At 47.7% G+C, this 26,860-nt stretch overlaps 4 protein-coding genes across 13 annotated transcripts; 2 read left to right on the top strand and 2 right to left on the bottom strand.

Moving 5' to 3' along the window:
• Nucleotides 1–712: 712 nt before the first annotated feature.
• Nucleotides 713–8,619, bottom strand: LOC129598310 (uncharacterized). Its single transcript, XM_055496148.1, has 8 exons — nucleotides 8,437–8,619; nucleotides 8,196–8,239; nucleotides 7,646–7,986; nucleotides 5,357–5,486; nucleotides 4,262–5,147; nucleotides 2,307–2,418; nucleotides 975–1,748; nucleotides 713–836 (listed from the first exon to the last, which is right to left on the bottom strand). Exons 2-8 carry the CDS (start codon nucleotides 8,229–8,231, stop codon nucleotides 713–715), a joined length of 2,403 nt encoding a protein of 800 aa, XP_055352123.1. The 5' UTR covers nucleotides 8,232–8,239; nucleotides 8,437–8,619.
• Nucleotides 8,620–9,088: 469 nt separating this feature from the next.
• LOC129598329 (mitochondrial basic amino acids transporter-like) lies at nucleotides 9,089–11,491 on the bottom strand. Its single transcript, XM_055496185.1, has 3 exons — nucleotides 10,515–11,491; nucleotides 9,940–10,261; nucleotides 9,089–9,874 (listed from the first exon to the last, which is right to left on the bottom strand). The coding sequence occupies exons 1-3, from the start codon at nucleotides 10,581–10,583 to the stop codon at nucleotides 9,330–9,332; spliced, it is 936 nt and encodes a 311-aa protein (XP_055352160.1). The 5' UTR covers nucleotides 10,584–11,491; the 3' UTR covers nucleotides 9,089–9,329.
• A 3,623-nt stretch (nucleotides 11,492–15,114) lies between these two features.
• Nucleotides 15,115–23,507, top strand: LOC129598324 (four and a half LIM domains protein 2-like). Of its 3 annotated transcripts, none has more exons than XM_055496166.1 (8): nucleotides 15,115–15,487; nucleotides 20,487–20,701; nucleotides 20,888–21,120; nucleotides 21,185–21,482; nucleotides 21,648–21,742; nucleotides 21,810–22,154; nucleotides 22,229–22,400; nucleotides 22,626–23,507. In XM_055496166.1, the coding sequence occupies exons 2-8, from the start codon at nucleotides 20,563–20,565 to the stop codon at nucleotides 22,973–22,975; spliced, it is 1,632 nt and encodes a 543-aa protein (XP_055352141.1). In that variant the 5' UTR covers nucleotides 15,115–15,487; nucleotides 20,487–20,562; the 3' UTR covers nucleotides 22,976–23,507. The 3 variants fall into 3 exon arrangements, with proteins under 3 accessions (XP_055352141.1, XP_055352143.1, XP_055352142.1); XM_055496168.1 differs by lacking the exon at nucleotides 15,115–15,487 and adding an exon at nucleotides 19,917–20,101; XM_055496167.1 differs by lacking the exon at nucleotides 15,115–15,487 and adding an exon at nucleotides 19,917–20,137.
• Nucleotides 23,508–23,563: 56 nt separating this feature from the next.
• LOC129598328 (uncharacterized) lies at nucleotides 23,564–26,306 on the top strand. 8 transcript variants are annotated; one of them, XM_055496184.1, is made up of 3 exons: nucleotides 23,564–23,684; nucleotides 24,705–24,885; nucleotides 25,381–26,298. In XM_055496184.1, exons 2-3 carry the CDS (start codon nucleotides 24,729–24,731, stop codon nucleotides 26,157–26,159), a joined length of 936 nt encoding a protein of 311 aa, XP_055352159.1. In that variant the 5' UTR covers nucleotides 23,564–23,684; nucleotides 24,705–24,728; the 3' UTR covers nucleotides 26,160–26,298. The 8 variants fall into 8 exon arrangements, with proteins under 8 accessions (XP_055352159.1, XP_055352156.1, XP_055352152.1 ...); XM_055496177.1 differs by lacking the exon at nucleotides 23,564–23,684 and adding an exon at nucleotides 24,132–24,389 and having other exon boundaries at nucleotides 25,381–26,297; XM_055496181.1 differs by lacking the exons at nucleotides 23,564–23,684; nucleotides 24,705–24,885 and adding an exon at nucleotides 24,131–24,389 and having other exon boundaries at nucleotides 25,381–26,304.
• The last annotated feature ends 554 nt before the right edge of the window (nucleotides 26,307–26,860 follow it).

Raw genomic sequence — 26,860 nt, 5'->3', positions numbered from 1 at the left:
GAGTATACACGGCCACCGTGCATGTACATGTGTGCCTCCGGTAACAAACGTCACCGTGTATACTGTATGTGCATTTGGTGGCAGCGACCGACGTATACGTACATGTACAGCCAGTCAGACACCACATTTTTCATTAGCGCTGAACATAGAAGACCCTCGCTACGCTTCCGTCGATTCATGTTATCTGCAAAATGACTGGCCCAGGAAGTATTAGCGCATAAACTAGTACAGTACGAGTAGTTTATTATTGTAGCCAAAGTACACAATACTCGTACAGTACACTGAGTTTATCATAACTCGTTAGTACAACCGATTACAGAAAGGATAATAAAATTTACTGAACAGATCCCACAAAATGTTCCAATAATCAGGTAAGAGATCTCCGTTAATGGAGTTTGGCTACAACACGTCAAACTCCAGATCCAGCGCAGCAATGCAAGGAAGGAAAACTAACAGATAAACTGAATGACGATAATTCCCAGGAAATGCAAAGCCGCTTTTGTCCTTAGGAAATTAAAGTTAGACCGTCGACAGCGATAAGCCCCGTCTAGTTGTTGTAATGCTTGCCGTCTCCCGTTATCTGCAATCTCTTGATCGATTGTGTCCCCTGTCCAGCGGCAGCAACCAATAATAATCAGGAATTCCGGATGGTCGGTCTGTTATGTTTCACGAGATCAGCATCGATATCGATGCACTGGCATGGCTTCACAGATCACACTCGAAACACCTCGTTAATTCCGTATATGGCCATTTTGCTCCATGTGGAAACATCCATACGCCGCAGATCGATGCCGTCCCACACTGTTGGGCTTCCGTCCGAACGAAATCCGCTGTACCTGCAGAACAGGGAAAAAATCAAATTGGAAATCAAAGCGTTGGAAGTGGAAGAGTAGCCTAGCCGTTAATGCTCTCCAAGGCTGACTGTACTTGTATTGGTATTATGACGCGTATATACCGGGATACGTATAACTTACAGTAAGAGGTAGTCGCGAATACGCTGCCAATCCTCAGGATAGGTCAGAGTGCGCAGCCAGCGCGCATGAACGGCCGTGACCTTTGCCAGCATGTCCGGCGTGACCGGCGGGAAGTTGTCGTTTAAGGCGCACATGAAGCGACTGGTCATGCGCATCTTGCGGCTGCAGGGCAGGAGCAGCTTGGGAATGGTGATCTGCAGTTGGTCGACGGCCAGCTGCGGTGCCTGCGACTGGCATGCGAGGGGCACCATCCACTCCCGTTCATGCGCCGGCAGGGAACAAGTGGTCACGCCGGCTTGAGGTTTGTAGTAAATATTGCCCACAAAGACTTCGTGCATTTGCTGACCGAAAAGCTGCGACACTTTCCAGTTGTGCAGGCAAACAAAGTTGGCATTGTGCTTGTACAGCGTTATAATATTTGACTCGGCGTGCTTTAAACGCGACCGTTTGTGTCGTTGAAATCCCCTTGCTTCACCGTTAATTATAACGTGGTCCTTGAGCACCAGTAAAGGCAGCCTAATTTCCATGGCACGCAACAGCGGCCTCAAAAATGCAGAGTCATGCGGGGGGAAAAGTGTCAGGAGAGTGAGGCTGATGGTCGTTGTGCTGATGGAGCGGCTGAGCAGTGAGGCCGCGCGGAAGCAGTTGTCGTTGTCCGTCTGGAGCAGGCAGTAATCGCCGTCGGCTTGGAGGTGCCAGCAGCTTTCGAAAGAGATGCTGACGTGTTCCGTCATTCCACAGCTGCTCAACAGCAACTGCCAGAGGGCACACACCCTACGATCGAAGAAACCAATGCAACACAGTTTGCGGTTGTCTGACGATGACCTTTAGTGTACCACTGTACGTTATGGCATGCATCCAGGGCCGTCGCGGCCGCGGACTTGGAGGGAGGGGAAGGGTGCACGGCTGCGCGTCCGTGCGCCCGCTGCGCCAGTTGGAAAACGGCCTAAAACCGGCCTTGGAGAAAGACGTAGTAAACGGGCTCAACAAAGCCACTTCGCTACGCGTTTTCACCACATTTTATTTTCGGTGCCCTCTTGCGCCCGGCCCATTTTCGCATTTTCGCTCTTTTCTGCGCCTGCGTTAGTGCAACACCTCCGGGCGCGCCGTTTTCCCGTTTTCTGCCTCCGCGAAGGGTGGGAGTCATGGGACCGTGGGGCGCCAGTACCAGTACGTTCCCCTCGCAACGACTGTGGATAGACATCCCAACTGCTACAGACTGGCCTTGGACTGTACAATTCCACTTCGCAAGACCGCTACCGACCCTTGGACACATTATTGCTTCTGTTTTTCGAAAAACAATTAGTGCGGGCAGAGATCCATCGTACCTACCGTTTGGCTTTCATGCGTGAATGCAAGTCCAAATGCGACAAGATGTCGCTCAGCAGGGAAGGCGTCAAATCCCGGATGCGGGCCGGCCACGTCACTGCATCCTCTGGTACACCTGAATTAAGGAAGACCGACATTCACACTGCTGCGACAACCAGCAAACTGAACATACTAAATAGCCTAGACTAACTGTACCGAAGCGCTTCTGTAAACTTGCCGGGAACGGACATTAAAACATGTACGTTAGAAAATTGTCTGTACGCTTTTGCTGCGCGCAAAACTCGGAACGACAACACTTTATTACTGAAAAAATACAGGAGCACTGCGAGGCTAGTAACTACTAAGTAGTAACCGGCCGCTATAGTTTTGCTGCAAGGTTTCTTCGCTTGATAGTTTCAGACTTTCGGACACAGTCACGCACAGAAGCAGTAGTACTTCTATATAAAACTAACAAATATTTCACTTTAGAAGACCGTAATTAACTCATTAACGGCTCTCGACAAACGTTCAGATTTCAGTCGGTTAGAAAAACAGTCGTTTTTGATGCGGCTTACAGATATACACTAAGATGAGTAAATTACTTAAAGTATGCCAGTAATAAGTTTAATATGCCAAATTTGCTACACCAAGTAAAAAGTAAATAGGGTGATGCTACAGGCATCCCTTTCTGCATCTCGTTTTACTGTACGCACTCCTTTTTGTTTATTATTTCGTGCACCCGGTTTTTTCGCGGACGTTATCTGTAGACACCCCACCCCGTTGGCCGTTGCGACGCAGTGTTTTGACATAATCTGTTGTTATGCGCCACGATAGCTTGCAGGTGTTAACAGATCTGGCGACAAGTTTTACTTTAGTTTGACTGTATAATTTAACTGGATTACTCGTATACTTATTACGAAGGGACCGAAACAGACTCAGCGAGCGACGAAAACGAAGCATTACAGGTCCAGACCTAGACCTAGGGCAGCTATCCTGTTCAGTTCCTAATTTTTACAGTAGTGTCGGATGGATTAATATTATTTAATATTAGTACTACTCTGTAATCTGTAGTATTAGCATAAGCGATATGGATTGGATTCAGAGGGACGCAGGAATCCGGGTATTGCGACACACGACACGCCCCCTTTCTAGTGGTCTCTGTTACAGTTATGTGTGTGTGAATTGGTATAAATTGGGAAATGCTAAGCGCTAACATGTGTCACTTGCTTCGTAAAATTTTTTTACCGGTATTTTGTATACTGAATGCATACCGGTATTTTTTGTGTAGTTCTGTCGTGACCTTTCGCATTTACGCGCCATCATGATTCTAGCGTCTTTTTGCTATCAGCTTGCAGTTGTTTTGAGGTATAACTATAATAATTCATCATGTCTGCATCGGTTTATGCAAGTGTCGGGTATGTATCTGGTGATTTTGTTGGACCAGCTAGTAAGAAGAAGTTGATCGCATCAATCGGCAACACGTCAAATGCACCATTTATTATATGGAAAGAACAACTGCCTGTAACACGAAGATGAATGCGGACTTCCTTTTGGATCCAGCCACCGTAGTTATTGCCAGTATTCTACCTGTTTTGCATCACTCGCTCAGCCTTGTGGACGCGGTTTTATGGCTTATGCCCACTTGGCGGAATCCCGTCAAACCTTCAAACACCCACAACGTATTTTTCAAAGTCGTCAGGAGGTTTCGCCCGCTGCCCCGCATTTTACCGCACACACTTGTGCGCAAACCTTGCCGGAGACATCGCCGCGAGACCTGTTTCACCGAAAAGCCGGTAAGCCAGTACCATCTGACTTGCATTATGTTCCTGGAGAGTTACTCCTGTCTGGTTCCTACCTAAAGTTTTTCCTGACCCGGATTCATCGTCTTCGCTTACGTGTCCTGTTATCATTAAATTGTTACCGCTATTGCTGCATGACCTCCTGCCTTTCACATTCCGGAAGGCGGTAAAGATGCTAACCGATTTCACAGAAGACTTGACGATTTGCAGTTGCCGCTTGGTTGTGGTCCTTGTGGATAGGCGGTAGATGAGCGCGGCTGGCCAGATGTGTTTCCAGGATTGTCGCCAGGCTGCCGGCCAGCCAGTGCGTCTGCGTCTGCGTCGGCTGCGCGTCCGGATCGACATCCGTTGCGAGACTGACGAAGACAAACATGCAACCGTCCTCTTCGATGCGCAGATGAAACCGGCAACAGTCCGGTGCGTACATATTGGCGGTTAAGCCCAGCTTGGCTCGGATAGCCTCGTATATATGTCTAACGATGCGGTGTTTATCGGAAGGCTCGCACAGAAGGCTTTGGGCACGGCCGAATGGGACAAAGTGCTTGGTGTAGAACACACCGCTGCGGCGTTCCAGCAGCGGTGGACCAGATGGCGGCAGCTCACTGGCCACTTGGCGCACGTGGACCACCTCCAAACCGGCTGTGCGTGGAGGAACGTTGCTGTGGGCAACGCCAGTCCCCGTACGCGTTGTGATGCAAAACATTTGACAGCCCCACTGACAGCCAAACAATACGTCCAGCAGAACGGCTGGCCGGAAACGGAACGGTCCGTCATCGTCATCACGCAGTGCCGCGAACACCGGAATGTTGTGGTGACCTTTACTGGCCAGCTCGGTGTCCCAGTAGTACGGCAGAGGCCAGACGGCGCTCATGTGCACCCAGTGAGCCGCGACTAGTGTGCAGTTGAAATGAATAAAGGCTTGCTCACCGTCAATATCCTGAATGTATCCCAACCACCACGTGTCGTCGCGGCTGCGGACAACGACAGTGTTGTGATAGCTGATTTGACTGGCCTCGGCCAACAGCGCCTCATACGGCGGCATCGCGCCCACCGCATCCACAGGGGCCTAAGGAAATCAGCAAAATAGAGAATTCATTGCGAATGATACTGTAAGGCCAGTAACGGTTTTTAATTGTAGGCCTACTATAGTAATTAGTGTACATATAATCTGCCAGACAGACTTTCAGGCGCTTTAATATAATTAGAGATACTTTTAACTTAATTTTCTCATAGAAAAACCTTGCCTCTCGTTCCATTGCTAAACGAGAAACTCACCCTGCCCACGATTTTGTACTCCGTACTTTCGTCCATGATAGAAACTGGGAAAAAGAACAGCATCGATGTCTGATAATCGGTTGTAGTATTTCCTTCAAATGTCAAGTGTTGTTCTAAAACTCCGTAATTGCTCAGCAAATTACCACATTCGAAATCTTTAATTAGTGTACATCAGCGCTGGCTTTTGTTATATTAATTGGCTATTGCCTGAATAAAGTAGTAAAAAGTCACACACATTGTGAAGAACCCGGATATATACGAGTATTTCAGAGGCGTAACAATGCCTTTGTCAAAAAATAACAGAGCATACTTTATCGTAACATATAACATAACATAATAACATATTTTATCATCTACGGACTACGTGCTATCCATTGTGACAAAAAAATTGCAGTACTGTATATAAAATTGTAAATAACACGAATGTGGTAGGATCAGGTGTGCATGCCAGTGCATTAATGCACTAGCAGTAAGGAAACGACCTGCCAGAAATCTCTAGTCAAGTCAAATAACACACCAGGAGGGTGCCATTTTTACCAACCGGAAACGGTGCGAAATCATCGTTTTAAAGTTTCACTTTGCTTGTTTCACCAAATGTTGGATGAAATTAAAAGCAAATGAATTTATGAAGGATTTATACTAGGTAACAAGAAATTAACTGCCATTATGACGTTCCACGAAAATCGATGTGATGAATCGATGATTAAATGCGCTTCAGTCCCAAGCACGCAACCGGAACGTATACAAAATAATAGCCTATTTCAGATTGCACGTGTTTTTCACTTTCGTTCAGTAGACCGTACGCCGTAACATAGGCCGCACGTCGGCGGACCGGAAACACTTCAGATGCCTTACAGCTGCAGTGACGTACAATAACACTGAAATATCAGCCAGAAAAATTCAAAAATATTGTGTCACTGATTCTCACGAATATGCACGGTAAATCATCATAAATTGGTATAAATACCACCAGACGAAAATCATAATTACTCCTTCTATGCCACAAAATTTTTTAAAATTATAACCTGCCAGTATTACCTGCAGTTACCCAACAGTCCTGATATTCCACAATAAATTTGTTATAATAATGGCCCATTCGTTCAATAAAATTTTACAAACTATCATCGCCGTGGATGTTCGAACCTGAAGAGATCGCGCTTTTTCTGGCGTTCCACAACCAAGAAAATCTTAGGAGCAAAAGGCTGCCAGAAAGAAATTCGCTCTTCAAGACATCCCTGATCAGCAGTGTGTCGACTGGTTCAGATTCCAACGCGAGGATATCGAATTATTGCGCAAGGAGCTGCTCATCCCGGATGTGGTGCGTACTGAATCCGGGTCGATTTACGAAGGAACTGAAGCTCTGCATTTTCTCTGCGACTAGCATATCCGTGTCGCATACAGATCTGACAATAATCTTCCACAGATCCATAACGGAACTTTGTATGGCCTTTCACTGGGTTATTGAGCATATCTATTGCCACTTCATTCATCTCTTGAATACCCTGACGTGAAGGCTTTTACACGAGATGATTTGCAGGGCTTTGCTGATGCAGCCCTTGCCAAGGCCCCTGGATAACGTTTGGGGCTATATCGATGGCACTGTGCGACCGAGGTAGGCCTTCTGAGGGCAGCGTAGTCTGGAATGCACACTATCGCATGCACAGCATGATTTTCCAGTCTGTCGTTGCTCCAAATGGCATGATCGTGAATTTAGACGGTCCGTGGCCAGGAAGAAGACATGATGCAGGAATTCTCGCCGATAGTGGCCTAATGGATAAACTCCGGAGAAAATGGTGGAAATTGGGAAAAGTTTATTTTATACGGAGATCCTGCTTATCCATCAAACGAATACATTGAGGCACCGTTTCGAAGACGCATGGCGCCATTCCGGAGGATCAAGAGCAGTTCAACGAAGATATGAGCAGGTGAAGGATACGTAGAATGGGATTTAACAAATTGTGCAGTATTTTGCTTTGTCGATTTCTCGAAGAATTTAAAGTGCTGATGCAGCCAGTGGGCAAATTTTTCTGGTAGCTGCAATTTAACAAACTGTCACACCTCTCTATAAGTCAAACGGGAATTTATTTGGAGTCGATCCTCCTTCTTTAAAAGAATATCGAGGAATGTTAGGATTAATGAAGATTAATGGAAAAATGAAATAAACTTGTGCCGTTTTGTTATTCACCCGCAGAGAAAGCAAAACATGTAGTGCAAAACACAACCATCACAGCGGTACGACAAACACACACCGATACTAAATAATGAGATCCAGGAACAACATCTACAAACCACAATACGTCCAGCAGAACGGCTGGCCGGAAACGGAACGGTCCGTCATCGTCATCACGCAGTGCCGCGAACACCGGAATGTTGTGGTGACCTTTACTGGCCAGCTCGGTGTCCCAGTAGTACGGCAGAGGCCAGACGGCGCTCATGTGCACCCAGTGAGCCGCGACTAGTGTGCAGTTGAAATGAATAAAGGCTTGCTCACCGTCAATATCCTGAATGTATCCCAACCACCAAGTGTCGTCGCGGCTGCGGACAACGACAGTGTTGTGATAGCTGATTTGACTGGCCTCGGCCAACAGCGCCTCATACGGCGGCATCGCGCCCACCGCATCCACAGGGGCCTAAGGAAATCAGCAAAATAGAGAATTCATTGCGAATGATACTGTAAGGCCAGTAACGGTTTTTAATTGTAGGCCTACTATAGTAATTAGTGTACATATAATCTGCCAGACAGACTTTCAGGCGCTTTAATATAATTAGAGATACTTTTAACTTAATTTTCTCATAGAAAAACCTTGCCTCTCGTTCCATTGCTAAACGAGAAACTCACCCTGCCCACGATTTTGTACTCCGTACTTTCGTCCATGATAGAAACTGGGAAAAAGAACAGCATCGATGTCTGATAATCGGTTGTAGTATTTCCTTCAAATGTCAAGTGTTGTTCTAAAACTCCGTAATTGCTCAGTAATCAAATTACACACATTCGAAATCTTTAATTAGTGTACATCAGCGCTGGCTTTTTGTTATATTAATTGGCTATTGCCTGAATAAAGTAGTAAAAAGTCACACACATTGTGAAGAACCCGGGATATATATACGAGTATTTCAGAGGCGTAACAATGCCTTTGTCAAAAATAACAGAGCATACTTTATCGTAACATATAACATAACATAATAACATATTTTATCATCTACGGACTACGTGCTATCCATTGTAGACAAAAAATTGCAGTACTGTATATAAAATTGTAAATAACACGAATGTGGTAGGATCGTGCGTGCATGCCAGTGCATTAATGCACTAGCAGTAAGGAAACGACCTGCCAGAAATTTCCTAGTCAAGTCAAATAACGCTGCCACACCAGGAGGGTGCCATTTCTTTACCAACCGGAAACGGTGCGAAATCATCGTTTTAAAAGTTTCACTTTGCTTGTTTCCACCAAATGTTGGATGAAATTAAAAGCAAATGAATTTATGAAGGGATTTATACTAGGTAACAAGAAATTAACTGCCATTATGACGTTCCACGAAAATCTGATGTGATGAATCGATGATTAAATGCGCTTCAGTCCCAAGCACGCAACCGGAACGTATACAAAATAATGTGAAGTATGCACGGATTCCTATCGATCGAAATCAAGCGATTACTGTACTGTCTGACTCTGTACATGCATACTTACTTTCCCCGTCGAAGTACACAATTTCTATTATCGCAGACATGGTCATTCTACAATTTTAATTTGCGTAACAGTTATGTATTTACAGCATCCAAAACTGCTCCAAGTCACAATTGTAAACGGTACAAGAATTAAAAGCTGTTGAGCGCTAAAGATTTCATTGAACAGTTGTCGATACATTACCAAAAGTGCAACTGTCATATGTTACTCAGCGTATTTTATTTATCACCAGTATCACAATGCATCAGTGCGACAGCAAAGGTCACCAGCGTGAATTCAGTACTTCGTCAGAGGAATATCTCCTGCAGGTGTTTATCGTCGTTGAGCTGGCTGACGTAGCGCAGGAAGAGCGTGACGACGGTCAAGGTGGCGGCGTTGGTGGGGAAGGCGCGCAGCACCGTGGACCACAGGCCGCGGCCGAAGACGCGGAGGCCCTCCTCGCGGTAGCTGAGGAGGGCGCAGTGCGTGGCGCTGCGGTACTGGTCGTCGGCCTGGAAGCGGGACTTGACGACGTCCTGCGGGAAGCTGACCAGCCAGGAGATGATGCCGCTCAGGCCGCCGGCCAGCAGCAGCCGGCCGATGCCGATCTCGCCGGGTGGGCCGCCGGGCTCCTCGGAGGGCGGGGTCATCAGGCGCACCAGGTACTCGTAGGCGAAGAAGTAGGTGCCGAAGCCGGGCAGCTCGCGGCTGAGCGTGGCGTTGAAGCCGCGGTAGACGGCGCGCAGGCCGCGCTGGCGGTACAGCTGCCACAGGCAGTCGGAGGGCGACTTATAAAGCGGCGGCTTCTGGTGCGCCGCGAAGCCGCTCTTGATGGCCTCCATGGGGTCGGGGCCTGTATATAAGTACATGGTTATCCTAAGCTTAACTGAATGTTGCCGGTTGATTAAGGGTCCTGACCGAGGATGCCCTGGATCTGGATCTTGGTCTTGGCCAGCTCCATGGGGCAGGAGATGAGGGACTGCACGCCGCCGGCCAGCATGCCGGCCAGGAAGTGGTTGGTCAGCGAAGCGTTGTTGTTCAGGTAGCGCATGGCGTTGCCGTAGACGCCGAAGACGATGGCGTTGATGACGGCGACGCCGCACAACGGACTGCTCATGCCCTTGTACAGACCCCAGGCCGACTCGTTGCGCACGATGGTCGAGAGGCAGTGGTAGGTGCCCTTGTACAGGGGCGCCGCCGCGCTCTGCGTCTGCAGCCGCACCTTCACCGTGTCCAGCGGCTGTACAGATATGTATTCAATAAATATATTTGCTAGAGTTATTATGTTAACTTCAAGCCGTAAGATTCATTTCGCACTGAGTCGGTCACGACAACATATAGCGGCCTTTTATTAATTAGTTTTAATAACATTATGGTTCCTTTAATATGATATACAAGTATAGCATGTTTTCCGTTTCTGGTACATAGTGTCCAACAGCGTAACAAAATTAAAGCGTATTAAGCAATGAAAATGCATAGTATTATAAACCTACGTATCCGACGATGACTCCAGCGCAACCGCCCAGAGTACCCGCCACAAAATCAGCCAGAACGGGATCCATTCAGCCCGGCTGGCGTAGGAACGCGCCTGTGTGTTTTGCTATCCAAAATGTAGTGTGCCAGCGTTCTCCTTAATTCGTCCGTGAACATCAGCTGATTCCCAATAAAGTTTCCCGTGGCGTGGTAGCAAAATAATTTAGACAAAAATTTTGATTATCCGTAAGACAGATAAAGCAGGCGCTTTTTACCGGCATCGTTGATAATTGGTCCACGGTAAAATAATATGTTTATACGTAAGCATCACAAGCCGGGTGAGCTTCACCGAGAAATGTGTTTAGTTTTGATCGGCGTGTTTTCTGCACCAAGGAGCATGAGTAAGCGGCGGTGACGATGCGGTGTACTGATAAGGTCACGCACAAAATTAATCACAGGGATCAATAGCGTTCACGGAGGCCGGAGGCTAGCGTACTGTACAGCGTGTAGTACTTGTAGTTCCTGTCTGCAGACTGCAGCAGGTACAATCGTGCGATAGATCCTTGATCCTGGCCTCCTTTGACGAAAAACCGCGCGTGTGCAGCGGAATCCGGGTGCAGTAGGACTGAATTTACTTGCGGTCGGGATTGCGCAACCGCGACGATCGTGTGCAAGCAGATGATTGTTCAACGTCAAAGCAGTCGAGCCAGGTGTATAGTTTAGCGTTTGCTGTTAGTTCGCAAAAGGTAAAGACGATTTTCGGATAGCTAAGAATATTATCCTCCCACAGAATTTAACTAGATATCCACAGACAGCGGCAGGAACTAGGAAGCGACGACTAGAGTGTCTTCGTACTTATATTATAGCGACAAAACGTGCACCTGCAGTGCTGCAGCGTGTGAAATATGAATGTTGCGTTGGTGTAGTAAGAGGGACCAGCAGGCAGTGGCACTGTTGGATCTTCTGCCCATGACTACCGAGTAGCGTTTGCGCTAGCTACAATAGTACGGGGCATATACTGTGCACTGTACAGACGTGGTAGCGACAACTGACAAGGCGCAGATCGCTCCTTATCATCCACAGGAATCTCCCGTTCAGCGAGCAAAGGTCACCACGACGCGATCGCATCGGATTGCATTCAGTGATCGACGTTCAACGTCGCGTACATATTCGGTGCGGACGACCCCGGCCCAATCGCCTTTAGTGATACTTTCTATACAGTATTTTACAGTACAGTATAAACCGCCTAGTAGTGATAGACACTCGTTTATTTGTCAACGTGCCGGATAATGCGGGAGCGGTGTTGTATGTACAGTTTCCGATTGTCAAATTTTCCAGCCCGCATCCGCTGTAGAATATAGCGATCGTCGTAATATTATATATTTCCTGCACTGCATTTCGTGATGGAAAATTTAATATCATTCCTAATTTTGCTGCTCGGTAACTTACAATAATAAAATTCTGCGTATATGATGTTTAATTTTGGCCGTACTGCATGGAATATTAGTGGAAGTACAATACACGGACACCGGTGGCGATCGCTTCCGGTCTGTTTATTTATTTGACCGCACACGACACACTCAGAATTCCCAATTACGTAGGAATTAAGTCCACTTACAAGTTACAAGTTAGATGTGCACCGCTGAATATATACAAGAATAAAGCATATACCTATTATTCATAAGTCATGTCGACATTTTTAGATACGTGTGCAGCCTACGGGTGTGTCTAGAGTTATAATTATTATGCATTGTATAAGAACAAACAACGGTCGCATACGTCCGCACACGGTATGCCCATTCGGGCTATTCCCATTAAGCATTTATAGCGGCGCTGTCTGCAGGACGATGAGTGGTATCCCGCGATGCTTCGCTGTCTGTGAACTGTGTAGTATTGTACTGCACATACACACAAGCACTGGCACGTGGGATGCACCGGGAAGAGCACAATGCCGTGTATTGATTTCACGGGAACATGTGCACGTGCTGCATCTGTACTGTATGTACTGCCGCGAAAATGCAACTACAGTCACAGATACATTGTGACAGCTTGGCATGCGTGCAGGCCGGTTTATACCATACACTTCGTTTGTATAAGACACATTACTGTAATAATTATTTAATTATAACAAGTGATATTATTGTATTGCATACTCCTGTCGACAGTATAAGTACTTGTATATCCGCGGTATACATAGTTACATACTGCATAAGTATAAGTACAAGATCCCACCCGTATAATTTGTTATGGGCTTACATAACGGTTCAATACACCGCTTAGTCTTAACGTGGATAGTCCTGGATACTATACATGCACAGCTCAGCGTTGGCTAATCGCACAGCACGCCGCCTTATATTTCGCCCGGTTACGTGTACATCCGGGAGGTGCTAGTCAATAGGGATCGGGATAGGAGTCTGCAGCTGCAAAACGCGTGCCAGTCGTTGCTGCGTGTATATCCGTATTAATTACTGAATTGCATGGGTATGGGCTGGTCGTGTCTTCCTTCGTTTTGTCTGCCTGAACACCCATTAAGATTAGCAGCAGTAATTACTGTGCTTCCTAATCCTGTCGCTCTTCGTCTTCACATCCCGACAGCCTTAATCAATTCCATTATGATGGTACATTATTTTCATCGTAATAATGCGCGCACGCTTTCCTTATTTGGCATTTATTGTCGATGTGCCTTTCCCAGTTAACCGTGCAGAGCCTCAAGTGCCTGTGTATACGCAGTCGACGAAATATTAGCCTGGAAATCTCGGAATGCTAATATCGCCCTCACTGCAACGTTTGGACGTATGGACCAATCTGTTGGCTGGTGTTGCTGAGAAACACCGGTCGACCGCTGCCCAAAAGGCTCTTGCACATTATTAGTATTATCTGTCGTATATGGTAGAGATTACTATATACCAAAGCCAGACCTTAGACTTCCGGTGCGCCTTGGACTTGTGAGTCTTCGCGCGGACGTCAAGGTAAGAGCGAAGAACGAATTGTCCGCCAGCTGAAGAACGTAGCCAGCGAGCAGCTCCATATAGCACTATCTGTATATTCCGGCTGTCCCTGAAGTTTTTTATAGAACGGTCGTAATAGTGAAACGAAGTCAGCATATATGTGCAAGTAGGGTCGGCCCTCGCGATCGGGTGCTCCATGCACTGCGCGTGCATTAAGTGTTCACTGCGGAAAAGCATCTAAGCAACCATGACAACAGATTGGCTGCGGCTAGAGAAACAATGTTGCGAGCTGCTTCCGGTGGTACTCAGGGCGCAGTTCGATGGAGAGATGTGCGACTGCAGCTGTGGTCTCCGAGGCTAGGTCCGCTCTCCTAGGAAACTGAGCCGTCGCTGCGCGGTCCCTCTATCTGTACATATATATATGTACTCGATCCCTCGTACAATGAATACGCATGCAATATGCATATCAGCAGCATATGACATTGTATGCATCGAGTGCTCTGCTTGTCCAGTCTGCTGTATAATTCGCAGCCATCACCACCGCTCGGGCTGGCGCGGGGCAGCGGAACAACTTGCGGCTGCGCAGGTGCCAGAGTAGCCAGCTGTACATAGGCGTCTAGATTCGGGACCGTTACATGTACATGTACAGCCCTTTGGATTTCTCGCCGGCCGAACTTAACGAACGGACCGGCGTGTACAACTGGCAGCACGAGTCCAACTTTTGGCGCATATCCTTCCGTCCATTCACCGAAGGCCTTTGCAAGTGCCTCGATTCAGCTAGACTACGGTCTGGCCGCGGAACTCGCTGCCGCCTGGCTCGATCCTCGGCCCCTCGTCCGTTCGGCGGGGCGACGCTAGCTGGCACCGCCGTGACCGCAACAGCACCTCCAGCTCATGACCAACACCTTCGCATTACTAGCAGCCGGTGCAGCTTCCTGTAAAATACTTGCGCGCTGCCCTGCGTTCTCACGCGGTCTCTAGGTTTCTTTTGCATCAAGAAAGATACGAGCTACAAATAGGCCATGCCGGCCGCTCCAGCCGGCCCGGATCGGATATATACAGATTCAGCTTGTACGAAATGTGGCAAAATCAATCTAATTCCTTGTCGGTAATTGTAAAATATTTATCCGCATTTCCGGTATTGACTTTGTACAGTACTGCATGTTATACAACCGCGCCTTGCCGACAATTACAACCATGCGTTCTCAGCTGTACAAAACAGAATAAAGTAGCACCCAGTACGATTTTAATTACTGTATTAACAAGACTCTTCCAGTAAGCTCCCGGCTACAGATACGTGGAGCGTACTGCTGCAGTATACAGGCAGATGTTCGTATTTTTATTCTGACTGCGCCATGAGTTGTATTTAAAAAATTAATAATAGTTTTTACGGTTTCTTGAACTACAACAGCGACGTACAGTACAGTACAGATTCGTGCTCGTGTTCGTTCGTCTGTACGAGACCCGTACAAAACCCTGCGCGGAGATGTAAGGCAATTTCGGTCATGTACGTATCGGTACACAGCACTTGACGGGCCGAGCCTGTCACGTACTAACGATAAGTACTTGCACACTGATACTTGTGCGCGCTGCGCCGTACGGAATTCGTTCTTTCTTTTCCGGTGCGCTGGCGCTGCTTACAGTTAGATTTCCGGCCAAAGAATGAAGAATTCGCTGCAGATGGAGATGGGCCTACCGGCGCGGCCTGTAGCACGCCTACAAGTTGACTTGCCAGTTCAGTCAGCCCGAAGAACGCGTCGCCGCGATCTAGAACAGCCGAACGCGTATTGTACAGATACACTGGTGCAATCACTGCATTAACAGTAATATTTTAGCGTTAGCAACTTAGCGTTAACCGGCACAGCAACAATCAAGTGTCTAATATTCGACCTGCCGGATCGGATAATCGCTATCTCTTCGCCGCTCTGTTCGCTCGCCTAACCCTCGCTGCCGCTTCTGTAATATTACTGTTATACATCAGGTCCGCTTCGCATCAGCGTTAACTGCCTTCACTTGCAGTTCGGCCGGACGCCACCGCCAAACAAGTAAGTCAAGCCAACGTTGGCGTGTTGTGTTTGTTTGTCTCGCACCTTATATGTTAAGCTAACCGTAAATGCTGCTGCTAATAGCCCTATCATTCACGGTATCTGTACATATATATACGGCTATGATATAATTTATATATACGCGGCCGCAGACGACAGTCACCTGTACACCGGAAGTGCTGCTTCGACGCCGTTACGCACCTCGCGTGATCGCTTCTAATTGTTCCTTTGTAAACAGTCTTGTGGCCAACTGCCTGACTGACAAAATAGCGCGTAATTATCGAGAGCAGCTAATAAATGCGAGTCACAATCGACGCGTGTTGCGGACATGTATGTAGTGTATGTTGTGGAATTCCCGAAGCTCCCCGCGGGATCGGATAGTCCAGTGCAAAGAAAGGCTCGTCAGATGCCAGCGGAATAATCATCATTCGGGTATTGCACTGCTCGAGCCAGCCTTCTGTTTTGGGCTGGTGTATTTTTGTTCGACTTCTATGAGTCGGCGTGATATTAGCAGCTTGCAGCCCAAATGGCAGCATGAGTAAACTCAGTAAACGCCGGCCGATAGATGGAATATTACGAGTATATTCAGCAAACACTGCGCCGCATTTCTGACTTATGAGTAAGAATTAAGAAATGCTGCTGCTGATGATGATCAGCCAGTAAAGCAGAAGCGCCGTCCGCTGGCTGCAGCTGGCTGGCATTATATATGCGCTAATGTTATGATGCCTGTGCAGTATGCAGTGCACTTCCGCCGGGACCGGCTCGGCTCGGCCGCCGAGCGTTGACACAACTTCCGCTGCTAACGGTTAGAGGAGGTTTAATGCAGAAGCAAAGCAGCTGTTCCTTTTTTGACCATTCCTAGCCGTGGCTGCTTTCTGCCGTTCTGCTGCTGAGGGCGACGTCATCGCGAGACATAAATGCATAACCAGTGATATGCCGCTAAATATAGATATAGTATACACTGTACAGCCGGCCTGACGTGCTGCATGTTTGGCGATAATTCGATATGTGTACATAATTGAACTGTGTATACTTTGCATAGAAGTATAATATGCAGGGAAGACAGTCCGCTGTATATTATATATAATCCACTGTGGGAGAGCATTATTTGCTGCGGCAGTCCGAGTAGCTGTCGATCTTCCGATCGAGGAAGAGGAATTCTCAGATATACATACAGTGGCAGCAGCAACCCGCAGAAATATACGACGATAGGCGTGTTTAGACGCGCAACGTTTATTGCCGAATGTTGGCCGGGTGCTTTTAATTCAAACAAACCTATTTGTTGACATCTTGTCAGCTGCTCTGACTCACGACTGCAATCACTTCTCCACGAACATTTCGTCATTGTTTCTTCAAATAATGCTACAGGCACCGACAATTAATTACAGCGAAATTCCGAGGATATAAATTACAGTGCATTAATAACAGAAGCGTTATTCCACTGTAATTTAAATTCCCAGGTTATCCCAATTACATTGTAATTTAATTTCCGGAATGCTTTAATTTGGTCAATAAACGAGGAACAATTCGGGGTTAAGTACGACAGTAACTAATGACGTCGTTCCGGCTGGGAACGATCAACAACAGACCGAGGCTGATTCAGCAGGACTCGTGTATTCCACTGCCGCAAACAATTCAATCGGTAAATATGTGTTTATTTGGAATTTTTAGTGGCATAAGTCGTTGTGTTAGTGGAATGCCGGAAGGTGCAGCCTCCCGTTGATTACATTGCTGAGTGGTCACACGTATCAATCGGGTTATAATCGTTACTTTATTAAAACGCATTTGCGCCCGCCGCGAGGCAGCATTAATGCATTTATGGAGGACAGCGCGGCAGGGCTTGATGACCGCAAAGACTTTATTAATGTTTAAATGTGGCAGCAGCACCGTTTAACTGGTGGCCTATTTGTTTTCATCCATTTATTGGATATTACTTTCACGATGTGTCGTTTTCTACGAAATTATTCGGATAAAAAGCAATACAGACAGAAAAATTAAACACACGCCGATTTTGCGCAACAAGCAAAGGAGTTCTGTATTAAAAATGTTTTATTTTATTATCAGCAATATAATACTGCTTCTTTACATTGAATTCTTAAAATGTTTTCTGCTCACTAAGTTCAGTTTGCTTATTCGAACGGCTACCGGCAATCCGTGCACGTAATAGTTTATCGTCCACTTCAGCGCTCTTATCAGCTGAAAACGCTGTGTTTGTAAACCAAAATGCGCTCAGCGCTGTTTATGGCAAAAATTGGAAAGCATCCAAAATTTTCAAAGCACACTTATTGCTACTATCCACATCGTTCAGACAACCGGCAGATGATTAATAATTTCATAATAATTATTGACGTGAGTAGCGAAAGCGCGCTGCATTCCCACTGTGGCAAAGCGTGGGAATAACCGTGCGCCTTATTATCCTACGGCCGCTCTTCTACCTCCCCGTGAGCGCAGTTGTGATTGTGAATTAAAGAAAAGCCAAAGTTACCGAAAATTAATTTGTTCCTTATACTGGCGTTGACTTGTAGCGTTGCGAACTGCTGACAACAGCCGAATGCAGAAAATCAGCTGATGCCGGCGCGATTTCCGCTGGGTCGCCGTTACTCGGCAGCAGTGTGTTACAAGGTCAAACAGTCGCTCCCCGCTTTTGTTCCGGTAGCAACGACGCTGCTTTTGTTCAGCAGAAATCGCCGGCAACATCAACATCAGCATTAGGCAGTGTTTTGAGCATACAGAGCGCAACGCTACCGGTTGACGTCTAGCTGCGCCGTCAAATTGCAAACTGCGTCGACGCATAACAATCGCGCTAACTGCCGTTTAGAGAATTGGAGCTGTGTGTTTTTTGAGTGGCGCGACTTGATGAGGCTGGCCAGTCGATTAAAAAGCAATTGTGCCGTTTACGGCGAGTACGTGCTCGAGGAGCATTCGGGATGGGGAGCTGGGATGTCTAATAACCGGCGGCGATGTGCATATATATGTCGTATATACAGCTGAATCGCGGCTGATTGCAGCGGCGCTGTCGTTGTTGTGCCGGCTCATTAGGGCGACCGACGGGAGAGGATCCCGATCGCCATCAGTGATAGGATAATGGGCGAATTAATTGTTCAAGTGTACGGCTGCGCCCTCCTGATAATGATGGGTAGACAGAGAGATGCGACGTGCCGGATCGTGGCGCAGTGCAATGTACACGACCGAAGGGAGCAACTGCCGAGACGACTGACGACAATTCCCAGCCTGCGCCTACATATGTCGCCGGTTGATTGTCGACCCTTGCTTTCCGCTTCCCTGCCTGCGTCTTCCAGCAGAGCAGATGCCGGGAAGAGAAAAAAAAGGAACAAACGGAAGACAGGCCAATTAAAAAGACATCCGCGCAGCGTCCGAACGGATGCATATGCCGGCCCGCGTTCGGCGCTGGCGTTGGGCGCAGCGATGCCGCATTAGCCGGGTCAAACGCTGCATTACTGAGCCGTGCGCCCGGGTCCCGTCGGGCCGCTGCCGGCGCGTCCCTGGTGACCTGCCCCGGCCACGGGAGCAGATATAGGCCCGACCTTGAAAGCATTTGTGTACATATAATATACAGTCGGATCAATAGTGCCGAGGAAGGCGCATTAATGTAGAGTGCACGATGAATAATTCATCGGCTTGATTTTGCTTTTTATTGCCTGTACATGGGCGCACAAGTGGCCGCCAGCGGAAGTCCCGGAGGGAGCACGCTGGCCGTGACCTTTCGCGGTTCCTGCTGAACGGGCAGTGTGTCTGTATATGCGCTGATCGAGTGCGATGCGCATGGCCGGCCTTTGCGTGTGATCTAAGAGGACGCCTAATGTACACATGCACTTCCGGTGGCAGCTGTGCCAACGCAGCAGAAGGCGCTGCACGCCAAGATGCCGAGGCAGGCAGGGTGCGCTGTGTTACAGCATAATACACACATCGGAGGAGAGAATAACAATTTGCCTACATGATGATTTACTGGCAAGCGCCTAGCTGGGCAGTGGCAGTCCGCATGCAACGGCCGTCTTAACGGCTAAGACGCTGCGATCATTAAATTCTTGACGCACTTCGCGGCACGCCATGCACATTTGCCGAATAAATCACGGGCCTTCGTGTTTTGCGCATATTGCACTATGAAGCTATATACATACGCAGATATCTCGATGCGGATGCGGCGTGGGCGACGCCGGTTCCGCTGAGCTGGCTTCCGTTTATTTAATTTATCAATGCGCTGCTTATGCCATAGTTTAACTATGCTGTATATGCAGTGTATACTTAATAACATACGGCATATAGACAACTACAGCACTGGTACCTTCGCGTAAAGTGCTGCAATAAAAGTGGCTGCTTTCGTGGCAGCGCTGCTCTGGCTGCAGCACTAGCCGATGTAGACAGCCGGAAATGAGAAAGTCGGCCCATTGATCAGCTGTGGGCGGATGCGATCGGAAGAGAAGGTCCGGGATATACGTTGGCGGCAGATGTCGCATTCCCAGCGCTGCGCTAAACGTTCAACCTTCTGCTAGCTTATATAGCCAGACAGTAGAGTTTTCTTTTTTCCATCCTTGTTGGCTGTGTGCAGACTTGCGCGTTGCTGTCTTACTGTTCTTCCCGTCGCGATTCTCACCGGTAATTGCAGTGGAGATTTAATTAACGTTCACGAGAGTAAGCTGCACTTCTTAGTCGTCTCCATCAAGGCGTCTGCTAAAACAGTAGTAGTGCGTTACGTTGATCACGAGCCTGGTGCCACGCCCAGTGCGTTGACCGTTGGCTCCTTTACGTAACTGCACATTCTCCAAATCGTTTCCGGGAAGGCCAGGGCTGCTCCCATTTTTAGCGTGCTGGATAAGAATTTTCTGCTGCCGGACTTGTTTTACCACACTTACGAATTATCACTGATTACTAATCTGCTATTTACAGCCAGCAGGCTCGGTTCCGCTTTATATTAATTATTTATTTAGGGGCGACGCTGTACATGTACATGCCATGATCAACCCTGGCTGTTTTCGTTTAGGTTGCATTTAGCGAGGGGAGTGGATTATCGTGGATAATATATACATTTTGTTGATTGCACCTGAATCCGGGCGAGAATGACGGCGGACGTGGTGGACGTGGGACAGCCGTGCATCGCCTGCGGCGACAAGTGCCCGGGCTACCAGCCGCAGGAGTGGAAGAAGTTCTGCGCCAACTGCAAGTGCCCGCGCATGGGCCACGAGGTCTACATCCAAGGTCAGCTTCTTTATGCGCTACATATACACAACTCTGCTTACTGTGCTTTCGAGGTTGCAACTTCCGCTGCTTGCTGACGTCATATGCCAGTCACGCTTCTGCTTGGAATATTCTTGCAAAATGTTATGCTTACTATACATACATATATGCTCGAATATACCGGGTTACGGGTATATTGTTATACAGGCTCGTTGGCGGTGAACGAGCGCGTGCCGATCAAGCTGCCGGACGCGATGCGCATGGTGTCGACGGCCAAGTCCAACTACGTGCCGGCCAAGTACATCTGGGCGCCGGTGGGCCTGCCGCGCGAGAAGATCGAGGAGTTCTTCAAGTCCATCCCCGACGAGAAGAAGCCCATGAAGAACAGTCCGGGCGAGGTCTACTGGCACCAGCAGCTCATCCAGCAGTTCCCGCCCCAGGTGGGCAGTTGTTGATTGCCCTTTAACAACGTAGACTGACGATACACTTAACTGCGTCCAACAGGACTTTAGCCTGGAGGAGTGCCACTTCATCGACGAGAGCCACAAAAAGTCCTACGAGGAGTTCGTGCAGACGCGCAACGAGCACTGCCTGGACCGCGGCTACGTGCGCGACATCCTGCCGGACACCAGCACGTGCCGGCACTGCAAGGGCGTCATCCACAAGGGCTCGGTGGTGGTGGTGGCGCCCAAGTGCGGCGAGACGGCCTACTACCATCCCGGCTGCTTCGTCTGCTCCACCTGCAACGAGCTCCTCGTCGAGCTGGTCTACTGCGTCGGCCCGCCCACCGACGAGAACAACGGTACATCCACAATTACGCAATATGTATTTATATATAAACATGTATCGCACCTGTATATACGAATACGGTACTGTGTATAAACAACGATGCGTACGAAAGGCCAATATATGTACACATATAAAAAGTGACCTTTGCTGCATCCAATGCCTGTCGTTTTCTACGCAGCTGCCAAAATCTTCTGTGAGCGGCATTTCGCCGAGCAGGCCAAGCCGCGGTGCGCCGCCTGCGAGGAGCTGATCTTTGCCGGGGAATACACACGGGTAAGGTGACCTTTCCTATCTGTAGTGACAGTGCTGATAAAATGCTAATACATATATGGATGCACAGGCGATGAACCGCGACTGGCACGCCAACCACTTCACCTGCAGCAGCTGCGTGCAGCCGCTGACCGGCAAGCGCTACGTGCTGCGCGACGGCAACCCGGTGTGCCTCAAGTGCTACGAAGACAACTTCGCCAACACCTGCTCCGACTGCCACAAGCCCATCGGCATCGAGGGCCGCGACCTGGCCTACAAGGAGCGCCACTGGCACGAGGCCTGCTTTCTGTGCGCGCTGTGCAAGATGAGTCTGGTGGACAAGGCCTTCGGCACGAAGGACGAGAAGATCTACTGCGGCAACTGCTACGACACCTCCTTCGGCCAGAAGTGCGACGGCTGCGGCGAGATATTCCGGGTACGCTCAACTTTTAATTGGTGACCTTTGCCAAAAGTGCGACTGTATTGAAGCACGCTTAACTGTTCCCACAGGCCGGCACGAAGAAGCTGGAGTACAAGGGGCGTCAGTGGCACGAGAAGTGCTTCGTCTGCGTCTCCTGCAAGCACGCCATCGGGACGGGCTCCTTCGTGCCCAAGGACAATGAGATCTACTGCGGCCGCTGTTACGAGGAGAAGTTTGCGCTCCGCTGCTCAAAATGCTCAGGCAAGTACTTACTCAGCGTTCAGCGGTGTATTTGGTTAAAAGGTCACCGTTTATATATGAACATACTGCCGCGGTTTAATTAATTATAAAGGTCACCGCCGTATGTATAATAGTATGCATATACAGTAATGTAATAAACGGTTTAAGTTTGGTCAAAGGTCATCATCGGCCGGGGCGTACATTTACAGAGACATACAGTAATCGTGTCCGTGTAATTGATTGCAGAGGTGATAGCGACGAACGGCATCACGTACAAGAACGCGCCGTACCACAAGGAGTGCTTCCTGTGCAGCAACTGCAACACGACGCTGGCCGGCCAGAAGTTCACGGTGAAGGAGGACAAGCCGTACTGCGCGACCTGCTACGCGCAGCTCTTCGCCAAGCGCTGCACGGCCTGCCAGCAGCCCATCATCGGGCAGGCCGGCGGCAGCACCAAGTTCATCTCCTTCGAGAACCGGCACTGGCACAACGAGTGCTTCCTCTGCTCGCTGTGCCAGCAGTCGCTGGTCGGCAAGGGCTTCATCACCGACGAGGAGAACATCATCTGCCCCGACTGCGCCAAGACCAAGTTCTAGGCCGGTCCGCGTCCATCGCTCCACCGGAATGTAACCGGCACCGGAAGGAATGATGTCATTATTATATCTTTAACCCGACTCCTGCGGCCGTGCAATCGTCATACTACCGGCAACACACTGGCCGCCGCTGCAGCATTAATCACACTCTAGTCCCGCCATCCGTAAAGGCAATCAACGCGTCACCTTGGGGCGCATGCGCCTGCTCCCGCTGGATATACTTATGCACTCGATGGATACATATATAGACAATATCCTAATCTGAACCTCTTCAAACTACAATGTGCCAAAACTATTCGTACTAACCTGTTCTGCATCAATATTTAATTAGCCTATCTGCGTTTTTTATTATGTCCGCCTTGAGCGCGGTCTCTGTTAAATAGATATTATTATGATACTTGCTTGCCTAGCTACAGATTTACACAGGCGCCTTAATATTGTGTAGATTGAATCTGCATCCAGTAATCAGCGTGCATTTACTTACTTGCAATTGTGCATTAGAATAAAGGAAACGTACCGAACCAAACAGAGAAAAGCTCCTTGGCAGACTTATTTGCCTTAAAGTTATTATCGTCATGATTATAGAAGCCTTTGCCTTACGAAGTTGTCAAAGTGGCTCACATTTGGAAAGCACACTGCTTTTTTTCCATCAAGTGGCTGCACGTTCACAAAAAAAAAACTGTGTTCAATATGCTCCGATGATCCTAGATATGTAAGTATGTTGTTCTTACCCATTTTAAACTAGCGCATTTCCCACAATCACCTGCTGATGATATCAAGACTTTATCGGCTTATTGATGTGGATACATCCCTAAATCAGAAATGTAGCGAACCATATCTGGATGAACTTCAGAGCTTCACCCGCAAATTAAAAGCCGCAGTAACCCCATTTGCTGTCTGAAACATTATGTTAACACCACAGTACTTACTACATTTTGTCGGTTTTAACAGCCGGTGCTAATTAGTAATCGATATGGAACGTATGCGATACTAGTACGGTGCTGGGTACGTGAGTACTGAGTAGTACTATTGTATAATATATATTAGTACTTAATATAATTTTAGTACGCAGTTTTGCTCGTCGCGTATACGATGTTGTTATATAACCACTTTTTAAACCTTTTGCTTCGGGAGGAGGCTGAATGAAGTGTAGATGTGCTGAAAATAATAATGTACTGCGTGATTTAGCATTTAACCACTGTTTATTTGTGTAACCCATAAAAACGTCTCGTTTTTAGAAGATTTAATAATTACCATATTATTTAATGCGCAGTCACCTTAGTAACGTGAAAGCAGTTCTATGAAGCTTGCCAGATATTATAATTATTATATACTTGCTAAAAATAAATCAGCTGACTTAAAAACATCCATATCGTTGAAGCAACTCCCCTTGATCTATCTTTGATTCCTGCTCAAGGTAGGTTAAAAAATTACCCGCATGACTACGGTGCCTGACGCCCGCGGTATCAGTAGTTTTAGCGTTTCGTCACCGACACCGAAGACGATAATAACTGGTCGCATTACATGATGTACTCGTAATTCTGATATTCTCTTTGGAACTATGTTATTTGTGTTGCTATATAAATGTTATACTTTGTGGAATTGTTCTTCTTGTTAAGATCACACTTCGTCGCATCATGAGGTCTTTCGTAATGACCTTAAAATTGTTGCGTTTATGCGTCACACGTATCTGTACAGGGTGGACATGTTGTTGCACATCTGTGTTTTGCAGTTTTCCATCGAAAAAAAAGCCAGTATGGACGCGAGACGCATAGCACTACTGCTGCTTCTGTCTTGTGATCATATTATTCTTAACGAAACTTGCCCTTCCAAACCGAGTACTGGGCGTATGAACATTGTAGCACAAGCAGAAATTCTCCTTAAAGAGCTGGAAAAATGCGGAAACGTTACTGGTTGGTAGCACTACGTAGTGGCAGACTGCAGTTGACACCAGACTCGCATTTAAAATGTTAACATAAAGAATCCAGTAGGTCGTGCGAAAAGTGCGGAGCTGGGATATTTTGTTGCGCAGTTAGATCCTTGTTTATTCTATCGCTGTTCTATTCTGTTTTCTTATGGCGTCCATGGTAATAAGCTGATGACTGACCACTGGATCTCAAAAAAATAAAATTAGCTAAAGGTCAAGAGGTAAATGTTACTGGCATAATTATATAAAAATTGAGAGGCTTCTGTTGCATTTTAAATTAATTAATTTGGACGAGTAGAAGCTGAGATCATTTGCCGGGAAGGAAAGGGGCCGAAATCCTGGCACAGATAAATTGTCGATTGTTAGTATTCATATATATAATAACCAGAGATGGTGTGTAGGTGAAAGTAATTATGTGACTTTAATTGTTGTTTGTTTGGTTATTTACGGAATTGCTTTTTATTAATGTTGTTGATTTCAGTGCTGCGCGCATTCGTGTCTGCCGTAAGAAACCGTACGCGTCACAGGATCAAACTACCGCAGTTAACTCCGGTAGCGGCCGACCCCCATGCTTCTGTCCAGCGGCCATTTATCGGCGATACCAGCAGCCTGCCCTGTGTGCTGGGCATGTCCGCGGATACCGACTACGTGTGGAAACACAACGACCACTTGGTGGATCCCAAGCAGAGCGCGACCTCCATCGGTCCACTGCACTACTCTCACGCCCGCAGCAGTGACCTCGTATTCCTCCTCCTTCGCAATATCTCCTACGCAGCTACGGGCCGGATCGAGTGTCTGCAGCGCTGTGGCGATGCGTGGTGCTTGCAGAAAGAGTACCTCTTGCTACCGCAGCCCCGAGCGGTCGGCGAGGTCTTCCGGCAGCCCCTGCCGTCCCTTACCGTGCCCCGCTTCACGCCCGTGACCTTTACATGCTCCCTGCAGTTTGCCTGTAGTGCCGAGCCACAGCAGCATTTTACTTGGATGTATGCCGGTACACTGATGAGTGAAGCGATGCCGCAGGACCATTATCTGCGCAGTATCACCGGCTGCCAAATGAATGAAGAGCGCACGCTTGCGGCTAACAGCAGTGCCATCAACGTCCAGCCAGCCGGCACCGGTAGCCGCTACTGCCAGTCTGATCTCACTCTGACGGTCCACCGGGGCGCACAGCATGCAGGCGGTCGCGTGGAGTGCTGGGCGAGGGCTGACCCCACCAGCCAGGACTGGTTCTCCCAAGATGCCACACTTTCTTTCGTTTAAGTTTTACGTGTATAATATTGTACCGGCATTCGTAACAGTAACTGTCTTAGTATGGTACACGCCTTATCAGTTTATCATGTCCACTATTCTGCATACAGTATATATATATATATATATATATATATATATATATATATATATATGTATATGTATATACAAGAAACAGCCTCGGCTTCGCCTCCGCGTTTCTTGTGGTCCCCAGTCTACGGCCGGTTTATTCAAATGATTTCGATCAGCTGTTTAGTTAACATCTTACTTCCTTCAGCAAAACAAAACGGTCCGAAAGTAGCTCTAAAACGTATATAGGATAATAAGTGAATTTACGGCTTTTGTGCACTCATATGCATTCACTTCGACTCAGAAGGGAATCTTTGTTAAATTTTCCATCCCGACTCTGAGTCTACGAAGTAGAAAATTTCAACGTAAAGAACGCTTGCAATAGATGCTGATGGTAGTTCGGTCATTCCATCACCAAGCGGGCTGTGTGCTCTGGACAGTAACGGTAGTTCGGTCACTCGTTCACCTAGCGGACTGTGTGCTCTGGACTGTGCTCAGATAATGGAAACGGTTTTTGCTGATTCTGTACGGGAAAGCTGGGTTCGTGTATCCCTTTTTTTGTAATAATAGAGATCTCGAATGTAGATACCGTATTACTATTCCGTATTCTACGGAAAAATTTACGGACTGTATAAGTGTATATG

Source organism: Paramacrobiotus metropolitanus, unplaced genomic scaffold (assembly GCF_019649055.1).
Source record: "Paramacrobiotus metropolitanus isolate TYO unplaced genomic scaffold, Prichtersi_v1.0 Parri_scaffold0000119, whole genome shotgun sequence".
Classification (NCBI taxonomy): domain Eukaryota; kingdom Metazoa; phylum Tardigrada; class Eutardigrada; order Parachela; family Macrobiotidae; genus Paramacrobiotus; species Paramacrobiotus metropolitanus.
This window is presented reverse-complemented; position numbering and strand designations above follow the sequence as displayed.

What these genes read in the sequence shown, in the direction of transcription:
- LOC129598310 (XM_055496148.1), bottom strand. Translation starts at nt 8,231, where the DNA reads ATGGACGAAAGTACGGAGTACAAAATCGTGGGCAGG. An exon ending in AGTACAAAATCGTGGGCAGG is followed by an intron (nt 7,987 to 8,195) that starts GTGAGTTTCTCG and finishes TGATTTCCTTAG; the next exon opens with GCCCCTGTGGATGCGGTGGG. An exon ending in GTTCTGCTGGACGTATTGTG is followed by an intron (nt 5,487 to 7,645) that starts GTTTGTAGATGT and finishes TAATTTGCTGAG; the next exon opens with CAATTACGGAGTTTTAGAAC.
- LOC129598324 (XM_055496166.1), top strand. Translation starts at nt 20,563, where the DNA reads ATGACGGCGGACGTGGTGGACGTGGGACAGCCGTGCATCGCCTGCGGC. An exon ending in TTGCCGGGGAATACACACGG is followed by an intron (nt 21,743 to 21,809) that starts GTAAGGTGACCT and finishes ATGGATGCACAG; the next exon opens with GCGATGAACCGCGACTGGCA. An exon ending in CCGCTGCTCAAAATGCTCAG is followed by an intron (nt 22,401 to 22,625) that starts GCAAGTACTTAC and finishes AATTGATTGCAG; the next exon opens with AGGTGATAGCGACGAACGGC.
- LOC129598329 (XM_055496185.1), bottom strand. Translation starts at nt 10,583, where the DNA reads ATGGATCCCGTTCTGGCTGATTTTGTGGCGGGTACTCTGGGCGGTTGC. An exon ending in CTGGAGTCATCGTCGGATAC is followed by an intron (nt 10,262 to 10,514) that starts GTAGGTTTATAA and finishes ATATCTGTACAG; the next exon opens with CCGCTGGACACGGTGAAGGT. An exon ending in CCAGATCCAGGGCATCCTCG is followed by an intron (nt 9,875 to 9,939) that starts GTCAGGACCCTT and finishes ACTTATATACAG; the next exon opens with GCCCCGACCCCATGGAGGCC.
- LOC129598328 (XM_055496176.1), top strand. Translation starts at nt 24,648, where the DNA reads ATGCGTCACACGTATCTGTACAGGGTGGACATGTTGTTGCACATCTGT. An exon ending in AAAATGCGGAAACGTTACTG is followed by an intron (nt 24,886 to 25,380) that starts GTTGGTAGCACT and finishes TGTTGATTTCAG; the next exon opens with TGCTGCGCGCATTCGTGTCT.